Source organism: Procambarus clarkii, chromosome 62 (assembly GCF_040958095.1).
Source record: "Procambarus clarkii isolate CNS0578487 chromosome 62, FALCON_Pclarkii_2.0, whole genome shotgun sequence".
NCBI lineage: Eukaryota > Metazoa > Arthropoda > Malacostraca > Decapoda > Cambaridae > Procambarus > Procambarus clarkii.
In genome coordinates, this window is record NC_091211.1 from 26,126,719 (window position 1) to 26,151,837 (window position 25,119).

Sequence of the window (25,119 nt, forward strand, 5' to 3'; positions counted from 1 at the left end):
TAAATAACCTGTATGCTTAAAATAATTAAACTACCTAAGCTTATTACATAAGACCATGTGAATAAAGGAAACGGGCAAGAGAGGGGGCCGAAGTAACATCATACCAGACCTGGGGTGTTGTAATGAGCCCTTTAGCCACACCAAGACAACCCATGAGAGGATTGTTCACTATAACAGCTACTGAGACAGGAGAATAAAATTCACACGTTTTTAAAATTTCATGTTAACATCTCAATAATATATACTCTACATCTAAGTGCAGTTCAAAAACTTATACAAAACAAATCTATATACAGAACCCCACAAAAATACCAATGGAAGGACAAAACTTGGATATGGAAGAACATTTAAATGTATAAATTCAGAAGACTAAGCTTCCTGCAGAGCTTTGGCAATGTTATGATACAAAAGAATCGGAGGCACTAGTTTAGTCGATAGTAAAACCGTAGTTGGATTTTATAGTAATTCATATTGTATATGCATGTCATGGTGGGGGCTATTCAAGAGAAGTTACTGTATAAACATATTACTAACGTCTAACTTCTGTAGCACTGGGAAAATATGAATATGTACTGTAATACTGTACAGTACTGTACTGGAATATGTACAGTACTTATAAGTGCAGACGTCTGCCAAACCTCACCATGGGTTAAAGAGGCATTAATTTTCTTTCACTCTTCAATAGCTGAATATTTACATAACATTATATATCTGGGTTCAAAAGTTATGTCTTCTTAGGCATCTTTTGATCTTTCATTAATTTAGAATTAGTAAAGCAAGTTGGAAGAGTAATAGAGTACAGATTTTAAAGCCTATGACAATTACATTGTACCACTCAAACATTGAGCTACATCAGAAATGTCTGACAATGCTACAAAACCTTAGCAGCAACATTATGGTTATCATCAATACAGGTAAAATGGAATGTATCCTTTAAAGCCCTTGTATAATTAAAAACAATGACATCGTTTCTGCATACACCATTTCAGTTGTACAGTATATTATTTATGAAATAGTTACTGAAAATATAACAATGCGAGTTATAATTACAACTAAAGGCCATTTAAAGCCTCAGGTCATTTCAACCTTTTAATTTAATACTGAAACTGCAATGTCATAATTTTAAAAAAATCAAATTAAAAACCAAGTTGTTCATTCCAGTCAGATGAACTGAAGCTAAGCTAAGCTGAAGTATAAGCTAAGCAAGAGCAACAGTAGTACTTTGGTCAAGACGCGTCACTGAAATATATAAAACATGACAAATTTTGTGGTGTTTAACTGCCTCTTCATAGTTACATTGAGACTATTTTAATTGTTTACTCTGCTTTTTGTGTGCATGCACACTGTGTATGTGTCCATTTTAACCAAATCAATTTCTTGGTAGTGCTTGCAGAAAGATAAGTGAAATGCTTAATAAAAATTACAGTGCATTTGTGGGTTTACATGTACATTTTCTTATACATGCACTGACCACATGGAAAAAATTAAGATTCAACATTTTCATTAAACAATTATCACTTGAAAATGATGAAACACACATCAATGCTATAATTTATATCAAACAAAAATTGCTACTCAAAATTAAAAAAATATTGAATGAAAATTGCATGATATTAGCACATATTGCAGAATCCAAATTCAGTACCTAAAAAAAATATCACTATTTAATGGTAGCCAAAATATATACCTTCTGACTAGTACAGTACTGTGCAACAAAAGTTTTGTCCTGTAGTTTTTAAATTACAATAAATTTTGTTAATTATTGTAACAATTTACTTTACATATGTAATGTTTTGTTTAATTAAAAATGTGTACTGCATTTCATTATAAGAACAAATAGTCACCACTCCATGGAGGAGTATGCCGGTGTTTATACTTTGAATAAACAGTAACTCATAAATTTTTCTTTATGTACATTTACAGTAGTATCAAGTACCAATCACAGACTCTTGGATATAAATGATACATTTACATAGTTTCAACCTACTAAAATTAATTAGGCCATGAAGTTTTCACTTTTAAAACATTCAACTCGCACTAGCAACCTGAAACTTTCATAAAATATATTCTTGACTTAAGGCTGCTACACCTAGATGAAGCTCTCATGATTAACTTGGCACTTTTTTTTTTATATATATAATTTCTTGACAAGCCCCGAAGCTCGTCAGAATGGCAAGCCCCGAGGCTCGTCAGAATGGCAAGCCCCGAGGCTCGTCAGAATGGCAAGCCCCGAGGCTCGTCAGAATGGCAAGCCCCGAGGCTCGTCAGAATGGCAAGCCCCGAGGCTCGTCAGAATGGCAAGCCCCGAGGCTCGTCAGAATGGCAAGCCCTGAGGCTCGTCAGAATGGCAAGCCCCGAGGCTCGTCAGAATGGCAAGCCCCGAGGCTCGTCAGAATGGCAAGCCCCGAGAGTTGCTACAATTACCTTATTATTACAGGTTATTATAATTGGTTCTATATTCTTGGTGCTTTATGCACAATGTTTTGCCATTACTTAAATTTATTTTTATAACATTGTTTTGGGGCTTAACATGTCTATGTGGAACACTAATTGCGCATCTTTTTTCCTTTTTTTTTTTTTTTTTTAATTCCCACTAATAAAATCTGTAAATGAACATAAGTTTGCTTAATACAACTTATCATATGTAAAGATTTTTCATAGAATTATAGGCCCATTCACTGATATGTTATTTAGAAAAATCTTTGACATTACAAGCAAAGTCTTGCAGTAAAATACTGCATTTCAAATTATGCAACTTTTACAGTCGAAGAAATACAAATAATTCATAAGGACTAACACCAAAATAACCCCCAAGTGCCCACAGTTTTCAGCATATAAACAAAAAAATACATGTTTATTTTACCTTATTTATTCACTTGAAACAGGAACATTGGATTGGTGATCATAAATAATGCAGTAACATACTATATTTCCACTTCAAGTACTGCATGATTACACTGTACTTCCACTTCAACGAAGCACATCCTTGGAATGCAGCATTTTAAATATTTTCATTCAAACCAAGATATTTTTAAAATAAGTGTCTTTTGCAAGCATGAATATTTTTCAATAAAAAAATAGAGAAAAATATATGAAACAGTGCATATCTAAAATACATTACTATTTTCACATACTATAACATACATAGTGCATTACATCCTGTGACGACACAACCACACTACTGTACTGTACTCTAAATCCTCATTAACCTGGAATGTTTCTTATAATACATTTCCAGGCAATATTACACTCCAATATTACATTATCTTCAACCAAAATGTTATTCATTTTCACTCCCTTTTGTCATGGTAAATTTCTTCACAAGAAAAATCTTATGTTTTTAGTTGTACGAATGTGTACATAACAGCTCCGACTATTATAGTACAAATTACGTCTTTACACAAGTACACTATACACTTCATGAAATACTGTACTCTTATTTCTATCAATTTCCTCCTATGAATTTCAGCTACATCCTCCCTCATTCCATATTCTATATGGAGATAATACCTAATTAAATTTTACCAAAATTCAATTATGCTACAAGACACTAAACATATCTATTCTGTATAGACTATAATGTCTCTATAGTGAAATAAATCTTTTGACATCCTGCCAAGACTGTACTTGATTTGTAATTTAATTTACACTAATCGAGGATCTTATCGAGGGACGTACGCACACATTAATACCAGGTGTGATTAATGAGGTTCTAGGAATTATTACATGGTTCAAGTGTGTGGTGCTGGCTGCTGAACATTGTTACCTTACTACATTGTGCAGACATTATCGACAATGGTAACAATACATGCAGATGTGCAACAAGCAAGAATATCTAATGGAATGGAATTAGAAAAAAAAAAGGTAATATGCTGAACTCATGAATTATCAACAAAACTAAATTCACAACCTATTATTTCTTGAACTTTGATGCTAAAAGTGGAAACAGTAAATATTGTGCTGAACATCTGCTATTGATAATATTTAATACACATGTATTTATTACCTATGATACCTTCATTAGAATATTTTCAGATGTAACAATTGATACAATGAATTAAAAATATTTCAACAGCTGAGCAGTTTTAAATCCTAACATCTTAAATTTCTTTCAAATCAACAATACAAGTCTTGGACATGATAAATATTGTGCAACATTATTCCTGTCAATGTTCTCACACTTACACAGTGAGAGGAATTGCATTAACTGCATTGTCCACAATACATTTATTCTGTAATTACCATTCCCCAGGTTTACAATGTATTGCCCAAATATCTCTCGACCATATAAAACATATCTAATGTGGTTTCTCATTATAGCGGACAGGTATGCTATTAGGCTCCTCGGGGTCGTCCTAGACCAAGGACTGACCTTCCCCAAGATGCAACTCAACACTCGCCTAAATCCCAAGAACTATTTTACTGCTTGGTGAACATAGGCATCAGGAGTAAGGAAACTTACCCAAACATCATTGATTCCAAGACTAGTGGTTTGTAGGCCGACAATGCTCACCATTACACTACAGAACTAGATATGATAACCATAGTCATGGCTGGAAATAAGGAGCACCATATTTACCTTGGATTAATGGCAGGAGTAGGTATGCCAGCATATGAGCATACATTTTCACTTGTCGCGTGAAGCTAATGATGTTACACAACACAAAAACATTCCTTGCTCATATTATAATTACATTTTAAGCATATAATTAATGTCCATGCATAAATATTTATGCCTTTTGATATCATAGGAGACTCATTTCTTGCATTACAAATGTTATGGTTAAAATGTTAAAAATAATTCCTCACTGGTGTAATGAGTGAGGAATTACAATACTGTAATAAGTATTATCAATACTCTTGCGTACAGTATTACCAAATGACTGATTAATTTCATCAGCCAGTTCATTGAAAATTATTTTTCAAGAACAGAGTTGGGGGTTCTTTTTTTTTGTAATCGAATATGATCGATATTTTTTAACATCTCAATCATTTCAAATGATATATGGTATGTAAAAAACTATTGTATAACCTCAAGTGGGGTCTGAGCCAGTGAACAGTGGCATGTTACTGTAGGCGAGTCTCTTTATCAACCTTGTCTCTTTATCTCTGTAAACCTTGACCTGTCATTCATAGGATGACTTCAGGGACAACAAGTTCCTGAAGGGCTAGACCTTGATGGGGTAGAGAGCATCTTCAAACTTCATGCATACTACTATACACAATCGAGTTGAAAACTATATCTTGCCCTTCAAGGTTCTTTAAGGTTAGGTTCAATTTAGCATCATTACAATTTTCCTTGTAATGGTCTGATAGACTGCTGGACCAAAGCACATCAGCTCCAGTGTGATCGCCTTTCTTCCTGGTTGGTGTAATTTGTAATGAAAACTATGTTAACCTGGGACTAAGATAGCACTGGTCATGGATTTAACCCTAAAAGTGCAACCATCATCAAAACTGCCATCGGACTGAGCCCTCCCTAAAAGAGATTTTTTTACTTTCTCATATTTGTTAAATATCTACTTTTATTTTAGCCTGAGCTGTGAGCTCAATTCTTCTAGTATTGGTTAGCATCATGTTATGACAGGAGCTAAGAGCAAACAATTTATATTTATCTATGAAATATATTCAAAAGAAAGAAATCTTGTGTGCAAAAGTAAAATAAATACAATAAGTTTGTTCAATAAAGTGTACAAAAATTATTCTGGTTCAGGTGTTTATTTTACTTTTGCATACAAATTTCTTACTCTGTACAATATGTACAAAATAATTTTGTGCCATTAAATGCTATGGAGGATTAAGCATTGAAGGATGTCGGACAAACTATTTTGTGGCCTCCCATGACAGCTGAGAGACATCACTGAACAATGACAAAATTTAAATCAGGATATCAGCGTTTTAGTAGACAAAAGTGTGGTTGTTGTCACGCATTAAGTGTTAAAAGACCCACTAGAAGTCAGCGAGTATTCTTTCATTCTCACACACATAAGCATGACTCCTGTACTATTATATATTTAAAAATAAACCTCGAACTATTTTGGAATGCATAAAAATATAATGGTCCCTCCTAGATATGACTGATCTATTCTTGTAGTAAAATAACGTCATCAATAACAACAGACTCATCAATAATACTTTGCTAATTTAAATTTTCATTCAAAATAAAAATTTAACATACAATACTGTACTTTTTCACTCGTGTAATGAGTGCACATCGCATATTCCACCTTTATAATGGAAGAGTGCATATATGAAATATACACAAATGGTAAACTAAAAAGTGAAGGCTAATAAAATATAATTACACAACAGTACACTTAAAATATTACTGAATATCACATTCAATTTTTTCTAATTACCAATAAATAATATTTAACATTTTGCCCAATTTACATAAATTCTTGAGAGTCAAAGTACAATACAGTATTCAAATAAATATTTCAACAATCTAAAAATATGAACTACCAAATATGATACTTGAACCAAGCCATACGAAACAGCTGCCTCGAAAGACAATCACTTAGTAATACTGTACATTTACCTTTTTCCATAAAGATATATCAAAACATGAAATAATAAAATACTACCATTTACTAACATGTTGTAATAATATTACTCTTTACGGCACTGCCACGTTATACTGTATATTTAGGCAACATCGTTACTCTGATGTTTCACTGCTCGTCATGTTTAAATTATACAGTACTTAAATTATTTTACAATGTTTTATTTCCAAACATTGTTAAAAAGTTCCATAAAGCTGTCATAAATCATGAAAGTGATGGCCACATCAAGACAAACACGGCTCAGACGTGGTACGGTTCCTTTGTAAAACCTGAAACACAAACTCAAATTACTAACATGTCATTTGATATCTACAAATTGATCATTAATTAAAGATTTTTAAACGTCATTAACCAATTTAAATGCAGAAAATGTTATACTATATTCAGTTTATATTCATCTAAATATTCATAATATAAAAAATATGTAGGTAAAGAAGTATCCATATGACATTTGACAAGTAATGGACTATGCAACCTGCTAGATATTCAATACTATGCAAATATTCCAGAAATTGTCAGCATAATTAGGAGCCTTGTAAACATTAAATTCTAATTACATACATTAAGTACAAATTATCACATGTAAATAGTGTGTTGAGTATCGAAATGCCCCTTTCTGGGCAGGAAGTTGCAGTAGTGACGCTGCAAATTCCTGAGCTTAAGAGACTAACACAGAGTACCAAATTTGCCAGGTTACTGATAACTATCTCAACCCACTGCAGATAGTGACCCTTGCACTTATTGGCCAGCTCCTTTACAATTTTGGATAATTCTATCCGCACATGATGCTTTTAATTCCTTAATTTCTTGCTGCTTTTCCTGATTAAGGAATATCCTGCAAGTAATGAGCAAATGCTATGCTTTCCAACTTCAGATTCCCTTTTAAATACATGGATGTTAAAATATTCAAGAAATTGTTCACAACCTTTATAACACCAAAATTGGGCAGCGGTTGTATTGTGCACATCTCAAAAAGCACATCGACAAACTGGAAAAGGTACAAAACCATACAGCAAAATGGCTTCTGGAACTGAAAGACAAGAGCTGAGGAGAAGCTAAAGATACCACAACTTGAAGATACTGTACTGTACAAGAAAAAGAGGCAATATGATCACTATGTACGAAATTACAGTATAATGGGAATCAGCAAAACTGATGAATTCTGGAAATCTGGAACAATCAGTCACAGAATTAAGCTAAGGAAACAAAGCAAAACAGAAAACTTACGCTCGAGGTCCTTCATTTTTCCAAATTTTTTGGAAACAGTCAATAGTATTCTTGTATTTGCTAGCTTCAAGTCCCTGCATTCTGGTTTTGACAACATCGATGGGCGTATTTCCAAACACTGAGACAGCCCCAGCTAAACCACCAAACAAACCTAAAAAGATAAATTGTTTCAAATTACAAGTTTGTGGTACAGTAATGATGATTTTGAATGATGAAAGAAGAAAAAGCTCACTTTAGAAAGTAGACCCATAATGTCTGTTGCTGTTGAATTTAATAGGTCCTTTTACTTTCCTGTTTACCATCATCTATCTTTGTGTTACTTCACACTTCAACTCATGAGGTCTGGGAAGTCTGTTGTGCACTTCACTTGATGAATGCCCACAACCCAAATAAGTCGCATCAAGTGTATGGTTGCATTTTTACTCACTCGGCCTAAAGAAACTACGAAAGAAAACTTACCCAAAACAAAAAGAAAGATCCAAAGTCATTCTATACCTATATAAGAAGTCAAACCAAAACAAAGGACTCGGTAGGATCCTTAAAAACTTGCTCACATTTTGGGAAATGGTAACCAGTTTTTCAGACAATGTATTTCTGGTAGATGTAATTTGCATCAACTTTGCTAAAATGTCTGAATAATTTTTTTTTTTTAATAGAAATAAGCACTGGATATATTACAGTGTATAGAAATGCATTTGTTATTTATTAGGCCACTGTAAAGCCAGTGAACTTCATTAAAACTATATTCTATGGTTAGTTTTCATTTTCAGATAGAAGTAGGTTTTGTTCATTGTTAGGAGTCACAGGAGTCTTGGAAAAATATGGTTTAGGGGCAGAACTATTAAACAAATGTTTCTCAATATTGATACTGTTAAGGGTGAGATTGAGCTCAGACTAGGGTTGAGATATTCTTGCCTCTGGTGGAAAACTTTGGTGTGGCTTGAAAAATCAAGAGCAATTTAGATAGAAGGCTGCTTATGGAACTATTATGCTAATCAGTGAAAAAATATATAGACCTTATATCCAATATTTTGCAGTATTGCAAAATCAACTACATAAAAGTGTTTAATTTCCTTACCAACAATTAATTTGGGGACAGGTTTTGTCGGGTCACCACCTCGATATTTGTCTTTACATGTTTCCATAACATAAAAACGCATCGCCTGATTGCTGCCTTGCTTCATAATAGTTGCAGTCACTCCCTGATAGGTGCCTCGGAAACCTGCGGAAAGAGAAGATTTTAAATGTTGTCCCTTACTGTAGCATGGTGTTCTGCAACTTTACAAGTTGAAATATGTCAGGTCTCTTCACACAGTTCTTATTCTTTCACAACATACTTTCACCCAAACACCCCTCACTTCTCATAACATTAAACCTAGACCCTTGTTCAATACTATTATTACTAAAATCCAACACTTTCATACATTTATTTCCTCATCTCATCCTATTTCCGACCTTGGTTGTCTACCACCAATTCTTCCCTTAATTAAATTGCCTTTTCCATTTATTTTATTTGCAAATTTCAAACAACAACTCCTCTTCTAAAAACTTTACAGCATTCTTACTACAGCCTCCATAGTAGCATTTAAAAATTCAAACATCCAACTCTGCTAAATTTTCCAATCTTTTGTTGGAGTCTATATTATTCAAACTCCCTTTTGTAAAGTCTTCTCTACTGTAAATCTATCTTAAATTCTCCCCATATATCCACCTAGAAAAAAAAAGATTAATCATCTAAAGAAAACAAGTAAAAAATAACGGATACAGGATACAAAAATACATATACGGATACTAAATAATTATAAAAAAATACGGATTATTTCATGAAAATACGGATAATTATACAAAAATACGGATACAAAAAATATACGGATATATCTTAAACTAACCTTGTTCTCTAAGGATGCATCTTACACCATGGAAGAATCCTTTAAATTTTGGGTTGGGTGAGCGTTGGTCGTTAATAAATTTGACTTTCACAGTCTCCATCGGTGTTACTGCAAAAATTGCCTCTGTAACTCCAGCCCCTAAACCACATAGCAGTCGTTTACTTGGAGATAAGTTTCCCTTTTCATCTACACTATATTTTTTGAACTGTTCAAAGGCTCCAAATCTGAAAACAATTATAATGGCCTTATATCCATAATTTTTGCAATATTATTAGAATTAAAAATGTTGGAATATGCCACAACTGAATTAATCTATATGAATTATCTTCAAGCTAAACTCTACAGTTTCAGTCCAAAAATACACAAATAGAAAACAGAAGATCTACATGAAACCCTAATATGAAGCATTTACTCATGCTATATTATTTACACAAATTTGTATCAATTTAATTATATTTCACTTTGAAAATATATATTGTTTACAACATGAAAATATATATTGTTTACAACATACTGTATAATGAAAGCATGCTAGTTTTACATTTACAATTTTGTAAATCACTGGTACACCAAAATTTTAGGGAGCATTAAAAAAATCTAAAAATAAAAAAGCCTATATGTGCGTCATTTTTGGACAAACTTTCAGATTACTGTAGTGTGTGTGTTTAGTTATTATATGTTAAAGTAATAGGGGGAGGTGTTCACCGAATCACTATCCGGCCTCAAATGTTTAACAAACGGAGAATGGAAGAGCCCTGGGTCTTGGAGCCTTTAGGTGCAGGTGCATATGGTGCCGTCACCTGGTGGTGGGAGTACTAGGATGTCGAGTAGTCAATCTAGCAGACCAGTCAATGACAGTCTTGTGTTAATGGCCACTTGTGATACCAGGAGAGGCCATGGATAGTTGGGTTTATTAGTATACCTTTTGGTGGTCATGACAGTGTAGAATTATGGAAAATTCTGGGGTGCCAGTGTCCTCCTAGTTGACTGTTCATGACCCTGGTGTATACATAACAGCTTTTGCCTTAGAGAACAACTAAATGTGGTAACTCAGAAGTTGAATAATACGCATGTTCACTTCCACCAGTAACATGTTAGTTAACTTACCTGCAAGCAGACTTGGGTATAGAGCCATACAAGAGGACGGAAAGGCCTCTATAAAGACCCAAGACACCATGGGATTTCACAGTCTTTTTAACACAATCAACAATACCATTGTACTGTTTTGCTCCTCCACTCTTCTCATCCAACTGTAGCTGGGTTTTAACATATTCGGTGGGGAATGTAATGCATATCTCTATACCACCAGTAATGCCACCTGGAAAAAATATATATACTATAGAAAGAAGGGTATTTTAGCAAGTGACTATAAATTAAAGATAAAGTTTATTAAAATCAATAAAGCTGTCGACTGCTGCTGTACTCTTAGACACCCATTAAATATTATATACAGTGGGACTCCCATTATCTAGATTAGCAGTATCACCAGAAAGACGTGTCTGATTCTCCACCTCTTCACCCAGAGGTGAAGAGGTGGATTATGAGGTGGATTCAATAGGAGTCTATTGCAGCTGACATTTAACTCGTCATAACAATTTAAAAGTTTTCTGCATACTTTGGTGTATTCCCATTAAAACACTAATACTGTATATGTATTTTAAGCATGTGCCTTTAAATAACTACCATAATAAATAAAACTGCCAAACAATTACCTGAATTTACCTGGTATATTGCACAATGTCTTCATTTTTTCTGAATGCAATGGTATTAATTAATCTGGATGATTGTTATCACACTAATAGTACACAGACAAAAACATAATTCATCCTTTTGTCACTACAGATAGATTATGAAAGTGAGGTAAATGCCTGCAAGTGTTCTTGGGCATTAGCTAATTAGTAAGATTCTTAAATTACGGAGGAAAAAATTTGAAGAGGTTATTATGTTTGTACCTCATTTTGTATGTATGTACTTTTACCTGAATAAAAGTACTGAAGGTAAGGAAAAGATCACCTTTTGAAGATAAGGTCTCTGTTTAGATACAGTTGTCCAGATGAGGTGCATCAGAAACTTGTACTGTACAGCTGAATAACAACTATTTCTATGGTGAAGTGAATGCAGAATGTGGAAAATAATTAAATATTGTAAAGTAAATTATTAAGTAAATAAGTAAGAGTTTTGTAGCAAGTATATTATGACATAATATACTGTACTTGCTACATTTTAAATGTAAATTAAACAAACCAGATTAAATATAAATTAACTTGTACTGTATATTAAATATAAGCAGATGACGAGTCACAATAACGTGGCTGAAAAAATGTTGACCAAACCACACACTAGATATTGAAGAGACGACAATGTTTCGGTCCGTCCTGGACCATTATCAAATCAGTCCATTGTTGGTCCAGGACAGACCGAAACGTCGTCTAGTGTGTCTAGTGTGTGGTTTGGTCAACATAGTAAATATAAGAAATGCATAAATGTACAATAAGATAAAAGTGACTTAAAATAACATTTAATGAACTACAGTATAAGGTAAATTAAAAAAAAAACATTTTCCTTGAAGTCAAAATGGTCATTTGATTACTCCAAAGCCTTGGTTGGATTTTACTGCAGCTGCTACTTGTTGAGCAATCTTCAGTAACTGGTGGATTATAATGTCCTTAAAAACATTATAATCCACCAGTTATTGATCCTTTAGAATTTGTTTTTATTTAATTAATACATGTAGAATTGAGCTACAATCGTTAGATACCTGAATTTAACCAAATGAAATGAATATGAATGGCATCTATAAGTTAACATCTGTAAGATTCTGTACAACACTGGTGGCTATAGATATGAAGATATGAAGTATTGGCTATAGATATGAAGAACTGTTACAATAATATATTTACAGAATGTTAATATTAACAATACTGGCAAACACAATATCCTTGATAAGGATGAATACAAATCTATTCTTTTTGCATTAAATAAATGAATGGATGAGAGGAAGTTGTCAAGGTTAACTCGAGATAGTTTTGAATGTAAATGTGACCACGAGTGAATAGTCAATGTAACTACTACTCATAGTCGAAAGGCGGAGCTTGAGAGCTGACACTCGACCCTAGTCGAGAGATGGCAGCTGGGACAAGGAGCAACTGGGCCACTGCTACTGCTGCACCACTCGCCACCAACTCTCAACACCACACCCCGGCCTTGAAAGCACATTGGCTACACACAAAAGTGATAAACTGCTTAAGTTGGTCTAACTGGACATCACGGAGTCTGGGTCCTGGCATGGGGTCGAGATGAAAAACTCCAGAGCGAGTAGAGGGAAGTGGATGCAGAGAGAGGGGGGAATGGGGGGAGAGAGGGGAGATGCTGAACGAGGATATGGGGGGAGAGGAGAGATGCATAATGAGGGGGGATAGGGGAGGAGAATAGATGCAGAATGAGGGGATGGGGGAGAGGAGAGATGCAGAATGAGGGGATGGGGGAGAGGAGAGATGCAGAATGAGGGGATGGGGGAGAGGAGAGATGCAGAATGAGGGGATGGGGGAGAAGAGAGGAGAGATGCAGAATGAGGGGATGGGGAGAGGAGAGATACAGAACGAATGGATGGGGGAGAGGAGAGATGCAAAGAGGGGAGGAAAGATGCAGAGAGAGGGGAGGGATGGGGGAAGAGATGCAGAGGGGAGGGGGAAGGAGAGATGCAGAGGCAGGAGAGGTTTCCCATAAATGGTTGGGTACGTTTTATTTCACTTAGTGCCACTGTTCAGCTAGCAGTAAATAGGTATCCTGGAGAGGGGTCAGTTGTTCCACCTTTGGGGAGGGGGACGACAATATAAGCCTAATGCATATACATGCACAGGCAGCCTGTTCACCGACAAAATCAAATTACATAAAGGTTATCTAAATGACAAGTTGTCCCACGCAGTTGACTCCAATACCCTCCTACTTACGACTAGTAAACGCCTTGAAAGCTACCCCCCATAACAGCTGCGTTTTCGATCCAAGTTTTCAAAGGAGCTGATATGGAATAAAACATCTCTTAGTTTACAGAAAATATGAATGATAATACTAATCCTGCAGCACACTAAAATTTAAGTGGAGTGTGGGGAGAGGAGACAAGGAAGAATGCAGTTTTTACAGTAACTCAAATTATGCTCACTAGAATGCTTAATTTATAAATAACACATTCAAGTGTTTAAAGAACTTTACAGTCAAGTTATTAAGCCAATGCGACTAATTCATTAGTCCATCTCTCTAACCAACACTCCACTGTATTGTAAGTTCTGTAACCGTGCCCACGGAGGACATATAGTGTATAAGGTATTAGTGTTAGACCTGTGACAGGTCGCGTCTGTGACTGATAATGTACTCATCAGTAACGTCGTCAACTGCCACACTGTACACGACGTACTGCGTGCCAGCCCTGCTCATTATTTAAAGCTATTAATACACTAGAACAAATGTATAGTGAAGCTAGCTGTACATGTGGTAGAGGGAGGAGAGTAGTGGAGGCTATGATGGCCAAATTACACACCAGAAGATGGAGAGACGTAGAAGACGACGACGTTTTGGTCCGTCCTGGACCATTATCAATCGACTTTAGGTCTAGGACGGACCGAAACGTCGTCTCTCCATCTTCTGGTGTGTGGTTTGATCATCATATCCTCAGCATCAGCATAGTGGAGGCTACATCCATGAGGTAATGGGAGTAGACTTGGTTGCTTACGTTCTTGCCAGCACTTTCCTCTCGCTACCAACTATTGTCTGGTGGAACCTAATCCCAACCAATCAAAAACTACTACTAATGTTTAATTCTCCAATTCAATGTGTTCAGCATACTATAACAGCAAACACATTTAAAAGGCGAAGTATGGGACTCGAACCGGAGTGGTAAAGACGTGGGAGGCCCGCCACGTGCTGCCACACTCCGTCAGGTGAACATAGTAAATATTGACTGGTTGACTCACATGAACAAAAGGGCAGAGTCTAAAGCCTCACCCCACATGACTGACGTAAGCGTCTTCCATGTAATATGGATTCGCTTAGCTTGTTTTGGCTCAATTATTCGTCAGTTTAAATTATGAAAGTTTAGTTTACATTCTTCAGAAAGGAGAGCGTAAAGAAAGTCTTGATTGAAGCATATATCAAAAGATTTTTTTTCAGTGATGGAGCCGCCAGTAAATGGAATAGACGAAATACTTGAAGTAAAATGTGATAAAACCGGAAACCGAGTCATTGCATTAATCCAAACGTTCGGAAAGCTGGGTTAGGAGCCGAGCTTGTCCCTTTTACGTATATTAGATAACAGCACAATTACACAGCGGTCTTGAAGTCATTACCTTCGGGTACCTCCTCCCTGAGGACAGGTTGGGCTATAAGCCTGTCTCCGGAATTAATACAGCTTCACCGTACATTTGATATCTTAAGTTACTAGTCCCTGTAAACAAATTTTGGCCATTAACCGATATAAATACTATTTTAGTAAAGCTTCCAAGTCCTAATCATTCAATTAAAGTTCAGACGCTCAGATAAAAGTAATTTGGGATATTCGTGTAGAGTTGGGTGCGCCGCCCAAGAGGACGGGTCACTGGCTCCCATTTATCGATCTCAACTTGTTCCTCCTGGATTGGCGCCCTCTCGCTAGTTCTCGTCTGGGATCATAACACTCTTCGTAGTGTCTATAACAAACGTTAATAAAACAAATTTACCCTCTATTATTATATTTATATCTGACACGATAACTAATTACAAAGATAACCAGGCACAAAGCGGACTAGGCTACCCACGCAGATCATTAACATTCTCCAGCCATGTCTCCTACCAACGTCCACACCCGCTTATATCACTCTTATTAACGTTGTCAGACCACATTCCCCGCAGACCTCAGGAACAAAGACCAGCACTGCCACCTTCCTGGAGGAATGAGGCATGATTCATGTAGCTGCCTTCCCTTCAGACCTGGGGATACGCTTCTCAAATCCACTCATAGCTCTTACGGTTTCAAGTGTTATATAATATATACGAGAGCTGCTAACACCAAAGGCATTATTATGTTCCGGTGCTGAATTTCATTAAAGTACTAGTAATGTTCTGGCCTCCACAATTCTTATACTTATGTGGAGTGGACATAAGATCTCTTTATAAAGAATAAATGTTGACCATTGCAACAGCCTCTAATATGCCACAAGGTATTGCAATCCTAGATAAGTTTGCATAAATGGGGATTGGGGGCTATGGAACGGCTTAAATATTTCGAAGATTATCTCTCAAGAATACTCAAGGTTTGCTTTAACCAGTCTATTACAATGAATACCGAGTTCTGAACCCTTTAAACAGTGTTAGAACCAACAATATCCAATATATTTATGAATATATATTGGTAATATCCGTTTCCTGGAAAGAATACAACCATTATCGTTGAGTCTTGCTTATCGAAGCCCCCCCCCCCCAAGCCAAAGAGTGATTTTTACCGGGAAGTAACCCACAACTGACTTCGCTTGTGGTCAACTGCGCTCTTCTAATACAACAATTTCTCACTCTTGAATAGACAGCCAAGTGATTTCCTGAAAGAAAATTGATTAAACTTTGCTTCACTCTTTCCGCGCCAAGAACCGCCATCACAAGTAGAGAAAAATATGACCTGCAAAAATAGTCTGATAGGCTATTGCCGGTTCTAGCAATAAAACTTGCCGAGATGAGGTGCAAAAGTCATCTCAGGGACCTGAGAGTTGCCCTGGAATGATTACATAACTGACAACCTCAACCACTTTGGGAGACTATATAGCTCTTGTTCTAAAAAGGATGTCCCACTTTGCACCCGGAAAATAACGTAAACTTGGTGATTAGTAAATATAACTTGTTTGATGAAATGTACACAAGACAGTTACGAGAGAGAACAGGCAGAGTCAAAGTAACAGGTTGAACAATCGAGCGAATTTTCCTATTGGGAGGTACTGTAGAACGATGATTGATTGATGAAGATTAAGCCACCCAAGAGGTGGCACTTAGATGTGCAGAAATAGCCATAAAAAATGTGCAACAAATAGCCCATAAGTGGTAGATTTTTTGGAGTGAATGTGATCTTTGGTCGTGAAGAGGTACTGTACATGCTGCTATGAATATATATTCACTCAGAGGTTGGGTGACGAACCCCAAAAACTCGCTACTCTGATTAAAATATTAATCCAATATTAAATTTACAAAAACCAGCACAAGACCACAGCTGAATATACGAAAGATATGTTGCCACCCCGTTCTCTGAACACATATGAGTAACTAACCGAACTTTAACCACAACATTGAGAAAGCATGTAACGCGAGCATAACTGAGGCATTATAACTGTTCCTCAAGTCAGTAAACTGAAGTCGGGTTGGTTATCGCATCTGGGGAGACTGCAACATATCCTGAGCCGCCTAGCTAACTCTGGGAAATACCAACCCAGGCTCAGGCTACTTACCCACACTGCTCCCGTCCCCAAAACCCAACCACTTGGGCTGGACGGTAGAGCGACGGTCTCGATTCAGGCAGATCGGCGTTCAATCCCCGACCGTCCAAGTGGTTGGGCACCATTCCTTCCCCCGTCCCATCCCAAATCCTTACCCTGACCCCTTCCTAGTGCTATATAGTCGTAATGGCTTGGCGCTTTCCCTTGATAATTCCTTCCTTTCTTCCCGTCCCCAAAGAAATTTATCAACTTGAACATGCTGCTTTATCAAACCCGGCATTTTCTCAAATATAAAATTAGAATATGCCGGGTATTATGAACGTTTGCATTGCTTAGGTTTCAAGTTTTTGTTATGTTGGTAATTACTTATGCAGTAAGTAGATGAAGGAAGCATTTAGATACGCGATTCGATTGTAGAAAATAAGCAGGGGCACTATTGGACAAATTTCCAGCGTAGCGAGTTTTGAATTGTATGTAAAGTGGTTTTCATTTATAAAGTCATTAATGAGCATTTTGCTACCATCATAAACTGGAAATAGCAGGCTTGATGCTAGTGGCATCAAGCTTGTAGTGTCTCCCTACTATCCCGCACTCATCTGAGAGTAACTTACCCAGCACGTACTCTCAATACGTCGGTGTTAATATGCATGATGTGTCTTAACAACTTTCACAATACCAGACCTATTATTAACATTGTTTTCGCGTCGTACAAATGCGCAATAACACACATTCCATTCTCTAAGAACACTACAGCATAGCTACAGCATAGTGTCCCAAAAGTATTCTTTGAATAAATAATTTCCTTATCTAGATGAATTCAAATGTGATTCCCCCCCTAGTAAACAACATTTGACAAACTCCCATTTACATATTACTATTAGGTAAACAGAAACATCAGTTGTAATGGTATGTATTTTTGACGGACGAGGCTCGTACTATGGGCAAGTTACCAAGCCTAAGGTGTGGTACTTATCAGGCGAAAGCGCTAAGCCAGTACGACTATATAGCGCGTGGAAGGGATACGAGGGCACGGAGCTTTGAGAGAAAGTAGGAAAGGAACAGTGCCCAACCACTCTAACCATCCCCGCCTATTAAGCACAATATCCAAAATCAACGCTATTCCACGACCGAATAAATGTCATCAACATTAATTCAACGTCGAACCAACCCCACTCTTGTATCCCTGTGGAGGATCCAGCACCGATTTGCAAGAAACCAGCCGTCACTCTACCGAGATAGTCTAAGTGGTTGGGTACTCTAAACACTAATATTTGACTTGAATTTGCCTGAGGGCCACCGTCAATCTAGTGGCCTCGATGGGGACAAGAACCCGGCGGCTTGTCAAAGATCCTCATTGTTCCTAAAAAAAAATTCCTACACGATTTTCAACTGAAGTAATAATGTTACGGATCTACAGCTTCGGCGCGTATAGGTGGTTCCATGGGTTTATTACCCGATGGGTGAAAACCATCTGACTTGTCCTGCATTGTGGCTTGTTAAGCTTGAAGCTGTTGCTCCTTGCATGCATTACATCTGACCTTTCGAAGAAACGAGTTGGATTAATATCATCCTAATTGTTTATTTTATGTTTCGATATGACCCCTGTCATGACTGATTTGCCAAGCTGTAGCCCTTAACCGTTCCTAATAAATCCACTGCGGGCTCACCATAGCCCGTGCTACTTGGAACTTTGTGTTCCAGGTAGCGAATCTTAAACAACAACCGTTCCTAGTATGAGACACACTGTACTTAAAACGTAGCATACGTCAACTGCTGTGATGGATCACTCTTATCTTATTAAGTCTAACCCGAATATTTTACCTCCAGAAGCGGAGGTAAGACAAGTCTTCAATCACAGTTGGCACACAGGCGAACAGTGTAAGGGAAGACTGGCTAAGTGCTCTGTCCACATTATACTGCGTCTTCCACACACTATTTTGTTACCCCCTTCATTTCTTCCCAGATCTTTATATCATGGTTCTTATTGCATTTTTTCCCGTTAAGCTCCGGGTATCGCGGGGAAAAACTGTCAGCCATTGCCTACCAAGCTCCCACTGCTACTCCCTCGTCACAGTAAACCACTAACTATAACGGGGTGAGAATAGCTTGAGCTACCTCATCCCTTTGTGTGTATTTTACCTCAATAAACTTGTTTCACTAACTATAGACACGGTTCGATCGCATATGGAGACTGGAAGGTTATCTGATGATAGCGTAAGCTATAATAATAATAATCATAATTTATTTGCAAGGTACAATGGGTTAGAGAGATTAGAAGATTGGTATTTTTACATTCATGTAAAGCCACTAATACGCATAGCGTTTCGGGCAGTCATATAAGCTGCCTCGTCAAAGGGAATTAACGTGGCATTATAGCTGCTTTTTAACCCTCTCCCTTTTTTGGTGGCATGTGAATAAAACTGATTGTGAAAGATTGCCCACGTATAATTTTAAACACGTATTCTTACTGATTCTTAACATGGAAGTTAAGTATACTGTGTGTGTGCAAGAAGAAAGGTATCTAACAGTAACAACTCAGTTTAGCCTAAGGTTATCTATATACAAAAATTCACTTCTGTAGCCTAACGTACTATCACGGCAGGTGTTTGTTTCAATCTTGGCAAAACTGTGCACAAATTCAGTTGGAAACACTTTATAACAGACTTTATATAATTCTCAACAGTTTATATGTCAGTACAACTAAAATTAGACGAATTACAAGTACATAGACCTATATGTAATTATGTTATTAACATTTAGGTACATCTGCATTTATACAGCTTAGGCTGTGACTGTCATTATAATCAACGTGCTGGTCGAGGACCGGGCCGCGGGGACACTAAAGCCCCGAAATCATCTCAAGATAACGTGTGCGTCCAGAAGTATGAGGAAGTTGACAAGTGAGGAAGGGGGGGGGGGGGCGGGACCAGAGCCCACACGTTGGGTGGTTCTGCAGGATACCTCTACAGTACCAAGGTAGGCTGGTGCCCAGTACCTGACGACCTTCCATGGACTAGTAACCCTAGGCCGCCTCCACCCAGTACTCGTCCTGTGTGTTACATACAACCATATTGAACATTCATGGTAATAAAACTTGTCATGATTCGTCACGTCTGATAAAATGAAACTCCAATTACTATGGTGTGGTGGTAACAAATCCCACGTGACACCGTCGAAGTGTTTCGACTGGGTTCGTGCCCCGGCCTCCGTGCAGAAAGGATCCTGAACTGAAAGCCCAACAGTAATTGGGAGGTCTGATTATAAACCGACTGGCGGGTTATGTTCCAAGGAAAAACTAACAGAAAGGCTTAAGATAAGGTGTGGAAAGAGCTCAAAGCTTGCTAGGAAGTCAGTAGTCGTCTGCTCCTGATAACAAGATAAGGTGTAACAAAAATAAATTACTACATAAAAGATATGTATGTGTTACCAAACGTATGTATTTAAAGTATAAAAAGTGCGCGTGATGTAAGAAGCCGTCACGTGACAAAATTCAGCCTTGCCTAATTTTAATGAGGGCTTCAATGCGCAAGGGTAATAATTATGAGAAAGCACTAATCCAGTATGGTTATACGGCAGTTGGAAGTTATATACCAGTGGGCACGTTGGTTGATTGTGACCAACGTTATTTACTGTTGAGTGTAATATCGGTCGCTACCAACTCAATCCTCATCCCACTGGGATGAGGACTGAGGTTGAGGTACGAGGAAATGGAGGAACGGTGCAATACACAAATTCCGAAATATGAGCTTTATTGATACCAATTTACAATTAGACTTATCTAAAAGTAAAAATAAGTGTTTTTTTTATGTAAAAAAAAATATTGCCATGTTAGCGACGTCAGCGGCGCCGTATTTAATAGAGGTGGTATCGATCGTCAAGACGAAAATATTCTTGGCCGCGCAAAATTATACCTGCTGCAAAAATTACAGACAGCCACATCATTAATATATTTCATTAACAGTGAAGCTACTGATAATTATCAAAATATTTTTATATCATAATTAAAGGGAAACTAACATAATTTTATTTGACTTAAAATGTCAAGCATGTTGTTCTCCAGGAGTGGATGGCGTGTCATGAAGCCATTCCCTAGCCTGTGGGCGGGTCAGTGTAGAGGGCTGGGCCGGAAACTTACTTCACCTACTCAGGTCGGCCTGATGGTATCATTATCAGGGAGAGTAGTTTAGTATGCTTAGTAGATAAGTTGGGTAATACCCTGGGGTCGGTATGCGTCTCTTTCCTGTGCAGCCACACCATCACCTACAAATGACGAACACGAACAAGGGGACACAGGTGGAAACTTAGTACCCAGATGAGCCACAGAGACGTTAGAAAGAAGTTTTTCAGTATCAGAGTAGTTAATAAATGGAATGCACTAGGACGTGATGTGGTGGAGGCTGACTCCATACACAGTTTCAAATGTAGATATGATAGAGCCCAGTAGGCTCAGGAATCTGTACACCAGTTGATTGATAGTTGAGAGGCGGGACCAAAGAGCCAAAGCTCAACCCCCGCAAGCACAATTAGGTGAGTAAATATGTCCATGTCGATTAAGGCAGCGTCTGGGATCCTCTCAGACGTAGGTTTGAAACCCTCATCACGGCCCTTGTGGATTTGTTCACGCGATCATCTACAAATGTATTTTCCTCCATACAACCTGTCCTCAGGGAGGAAATACACTCACAGGAATGGATTGTGAAGACTATAATTAGTGCTATTATCTACTCTCTAACCATGGTTAGGGTAAGGTTTGGTTAGGTTATGTTCCATTAAGTTTGGTTATGTTAGTATGGTGTATTAATGGCGTGTGAATATGGAATTCGACAACTAATTGAGTTTACCCGAGAATTCCGTTTACAGAAAACCAAATTCTCTAAAAAAAAGTTTTAGGATTATACTTGTTATATTGTAAACAACTTTATAATACAATAAAGTTATAACTTGATAATAACCTGTTTAGGACAGATTTCCACTTGCTAGTTTACAGGTAGACTATTATTGGAACCGTAATATGCTTTCAGATCATCACAAATATCTAAGATAACTATCCAGGTAGTTTGAGGTGGTTATCTTGAGGTTATCTTGAGATGATTTCGGGACTTTTAGTGTCCCCGCTGCCCGGTCCTCGACCAGGCCTCCACCCCCAGGAAGCAGCCCGTGACAGCTGACTAACACCCAGGTACCTATTTTACTGCTAGGTAACAGAGTATGGTTTCTCATGGTAATGTATTTGGTGTGATGACGGGCTCCCATACCACACAGTTAGGAGGTGCTTGTGGTCACAGGCCACAACCACCTCGCCAACCTCTCCCCCATCTACCCCCTCCCCCAGAACTTCATTACCAATACAGAGTCGATAGAAAGGTGTGGTGCAGCAATCAGGGCCTTGACAATCAATCCCGGGGAGTGGGCCGCCGACCCCCCACCACACACTATTGTGCTAATACAAGGGCACCTAATGTCGTCGCTGGCGAGTTGCAACTGATGTCCAACAACCCAATTTTAGACCCGATGACTACAATTAACCCAGTAACTACACTGTGAACTCTTAAACTCTTTACTAAACCCGGTAGTCCAATTTGACTTAGCTGAATTGGGTTGCATCTAAACAACTGGCCACTTTCCAGTTCCTCATTTAGACGTCCAGCCAGTACAGTACTAGCACCCTTAAGAGTCGTTGCTAATGACCCTTCATCTTGGGTTTACATTCGCCCGATGATTCATCAGGCAAATGTAAACAAATCATTTTCTCTAATGAATATCCATAACAAAAAAGGTACAATTTATTTACATTCTTGGCATAAACTACAAGTCCGAGTCTCATGACTGCACATGTCTTCCCCTTGACAAAGCCAATGACCTTCAAAGTTGCTAGGCTAGTAGACACAACATCGCTGGACGACACGCACCTGGAAGGCCGCCAATTCTGAACTAGAGTCCAAATTAACTTCCCCTCCCACAAGACGAGTGAGAATGAAGGACCCATCAGTCTCCGTGGGATTAATCGAGAAGACATCACATCCATTCCTTATAGTGGTTGACTGATCCTGTTATATCATCAAGTTTCAGGGATACAGAGGAAGAGAAGGAAAGTCTTTATGTCCTCAACGAAGGAGGAGTTGTACTTCGTGTGAGCAGCGGCTTTGAAGTAAAGTGCTGCGTTCAATTTACATGAGTATGAAGATAATTCAGGCATGCCCTCCATATCCTCTAATAAACAAGTCCATATAGCGACCGAAACGTGTATGGACAAAATTTAGACAGTTATGGGATAACAATCCCCCTTCTGTAATGTGAAAAACGAAGACAACCTGATCTAACCTAGACCTACTTCTTATAGGTGTAATATAGCACAAATATACTTGAAGCATAGGTCTAACTTATATAGGTCTAGGGCTAAGAAAAAGGTAGGCCTAGGATAGGTTTAAGTGCGTGTTTTCATAAAAATTTTAATGACAAAAAATTGTATATTACTACAACAGTCCATAATTGGACCATGGACTTGTGTAACTGACCGGTTTACACATTAAGAAACTCCTTTTTATTCTCGTTGTTGGAGACAGGAAGTGTGTACTTAAATTATCGAGGTCCCCTTAAGCCAACTACTGACTCTCCTGTTCCAGCATGCAACCCACAACAGTTGCCTAACTCCCAGGTACCTATTTACTCCTACGTAAACAGAGGCATCACATAAATGGAAACGTGCCCAACTGTTTCTGTTCTACACTGGGAGTCGAATCGCCGTTCATTCCGCGTTTAATCTTCGCTAATTCCGCGTCGATTCACAGTGTCCAGTCCAAGTGGTTAATTGGACCTAAGCCAAGATTAGATACGGATCTAGTTTTTTCTTGGAGCGAGACGAATAGGCCTAGACATTTTGTAGAAAGGTTGAAGACAGTAGATGTAAATTAATCACCTGATAGGGAGTAGGCTTAGCTATTCCTGTCTTCACAGACTACTGGAGCCTCAATATTAACAAGTTGGTTATGGTCAACCTATCACGGAGAGGAACTGGGGACCGACAGAGCCAGGTATTTCAGTTAACAGACAAAACCCCCTAAAATGAGGCTTATCAAGCTAACAAAACCTTAGGAATAATCAAGCGTATCTTCGACTTTAAGGAAGAAAGGTAGTTATTCCAACCCGCCCTCCTAACAGCCTATCGCATTTTGACATTTACTTAAAGAGTCAAAAACTGTCGTAAAAGAAAATAGTAGTTCAGCTGCATCAATCTTTGGTGCTTGGATTATTGTATCCAAGCATGAAGACCTCATCTTCAGAAGGATATAGATGCTTTGGAGAAAGTACATCACCGGGCAACACACATCATTCCAGAACTAAGACAACTCTCATACCAGGAACGGTTGAAGGTCTCAGGGTTAACAACACTATAAACCAGACATGACAGGGCGGCTCTCATCGAAACTTAAAATACTGAACAATTTGGAGGATGTTGATCATGACTTCAGAAGGTCAGATGTAACACAAATAAGAAGCAAAGGTTTCAAGCTCGACAAGCCACAATGTTGGACTGAAAACAGGAGATGCTTTTCACCAATAGGGTTATACACTGAAATCCTTCAGGAGTCAGGACGAGAGAAAGATCTGGGGGTTGATAGCACACCAGACCTGTACCCTGAAGCCCACATCAAAAGGATAACATCAGCGGCATATGCAAGGCTGGCGAACATAAGAACTGCCTTCAGAAACGTGTGTAAGGAATCATTCAGAGCCTTGTATACCACATATGTCAGACCAATACTGTAATAGTCCCCGAGCTGAGGGTATGAGCTACGAGTAAAGATTACTGGAACTGAACCTCACAACACGAAGACAGAGGAGTTAGGGGGAGACATGATCACTACGTACAAAATTCTCAGCGGAATTGACAGGGTAGATAAAGACAAACTGTAGGGAGGGTGGTACACGAACAAGGGGACAAGTGGAAATTTAGTACTCAAATGAGCCACAGGGACGTTAAAATGAAGTTTT

The 25,119-nt window shown here is 37.9% G+C and overlaps 1 protein-coding gene across 1 annotated transcript in view; it reads right to left on the bottom strand.

Annotated features, from left to right (window-relative positions):
• Nucleotides 1–207: 207 nt before the first annotated feature.
• Nucleotides 208–25,119, bottom strand: part of sea (mitochondrial citrate transporter scheggia) — a 31,396-nt gene continuing 6,484 nt past the window's right edge. Inside the window, exons 2-6 of the mRNA XM_045755854.2 lie at nucleotides 10,790–11,000; nucleotides 9,683–9,906; nucleotides 8,872–9,015; nucleotides 7,794–7,944; nucleotides 208–6,835 (exon numbers count right to left, since the gene is read on the bottom strand). Of these exons, the coding sequence (XP_045611810.1) occupies nucleotides 6,727–6,835; nucleotides 7,794–7,944; nucleotides 8,872–9,015; nucleotides 9,683–9,906; nucleotides 10,790–11,000 (839 nt within the window). The 3' untranslated portion in view covers nucleotides 208–6,726. The remainder of the gene's footprint in view (nucleotides 6,836–7,793; nucleotides 7,945–8,871; nucleotides 9,016–9,682; nucleotides 9,907–10,789; nucleotides 11,001–25,119) is intronic.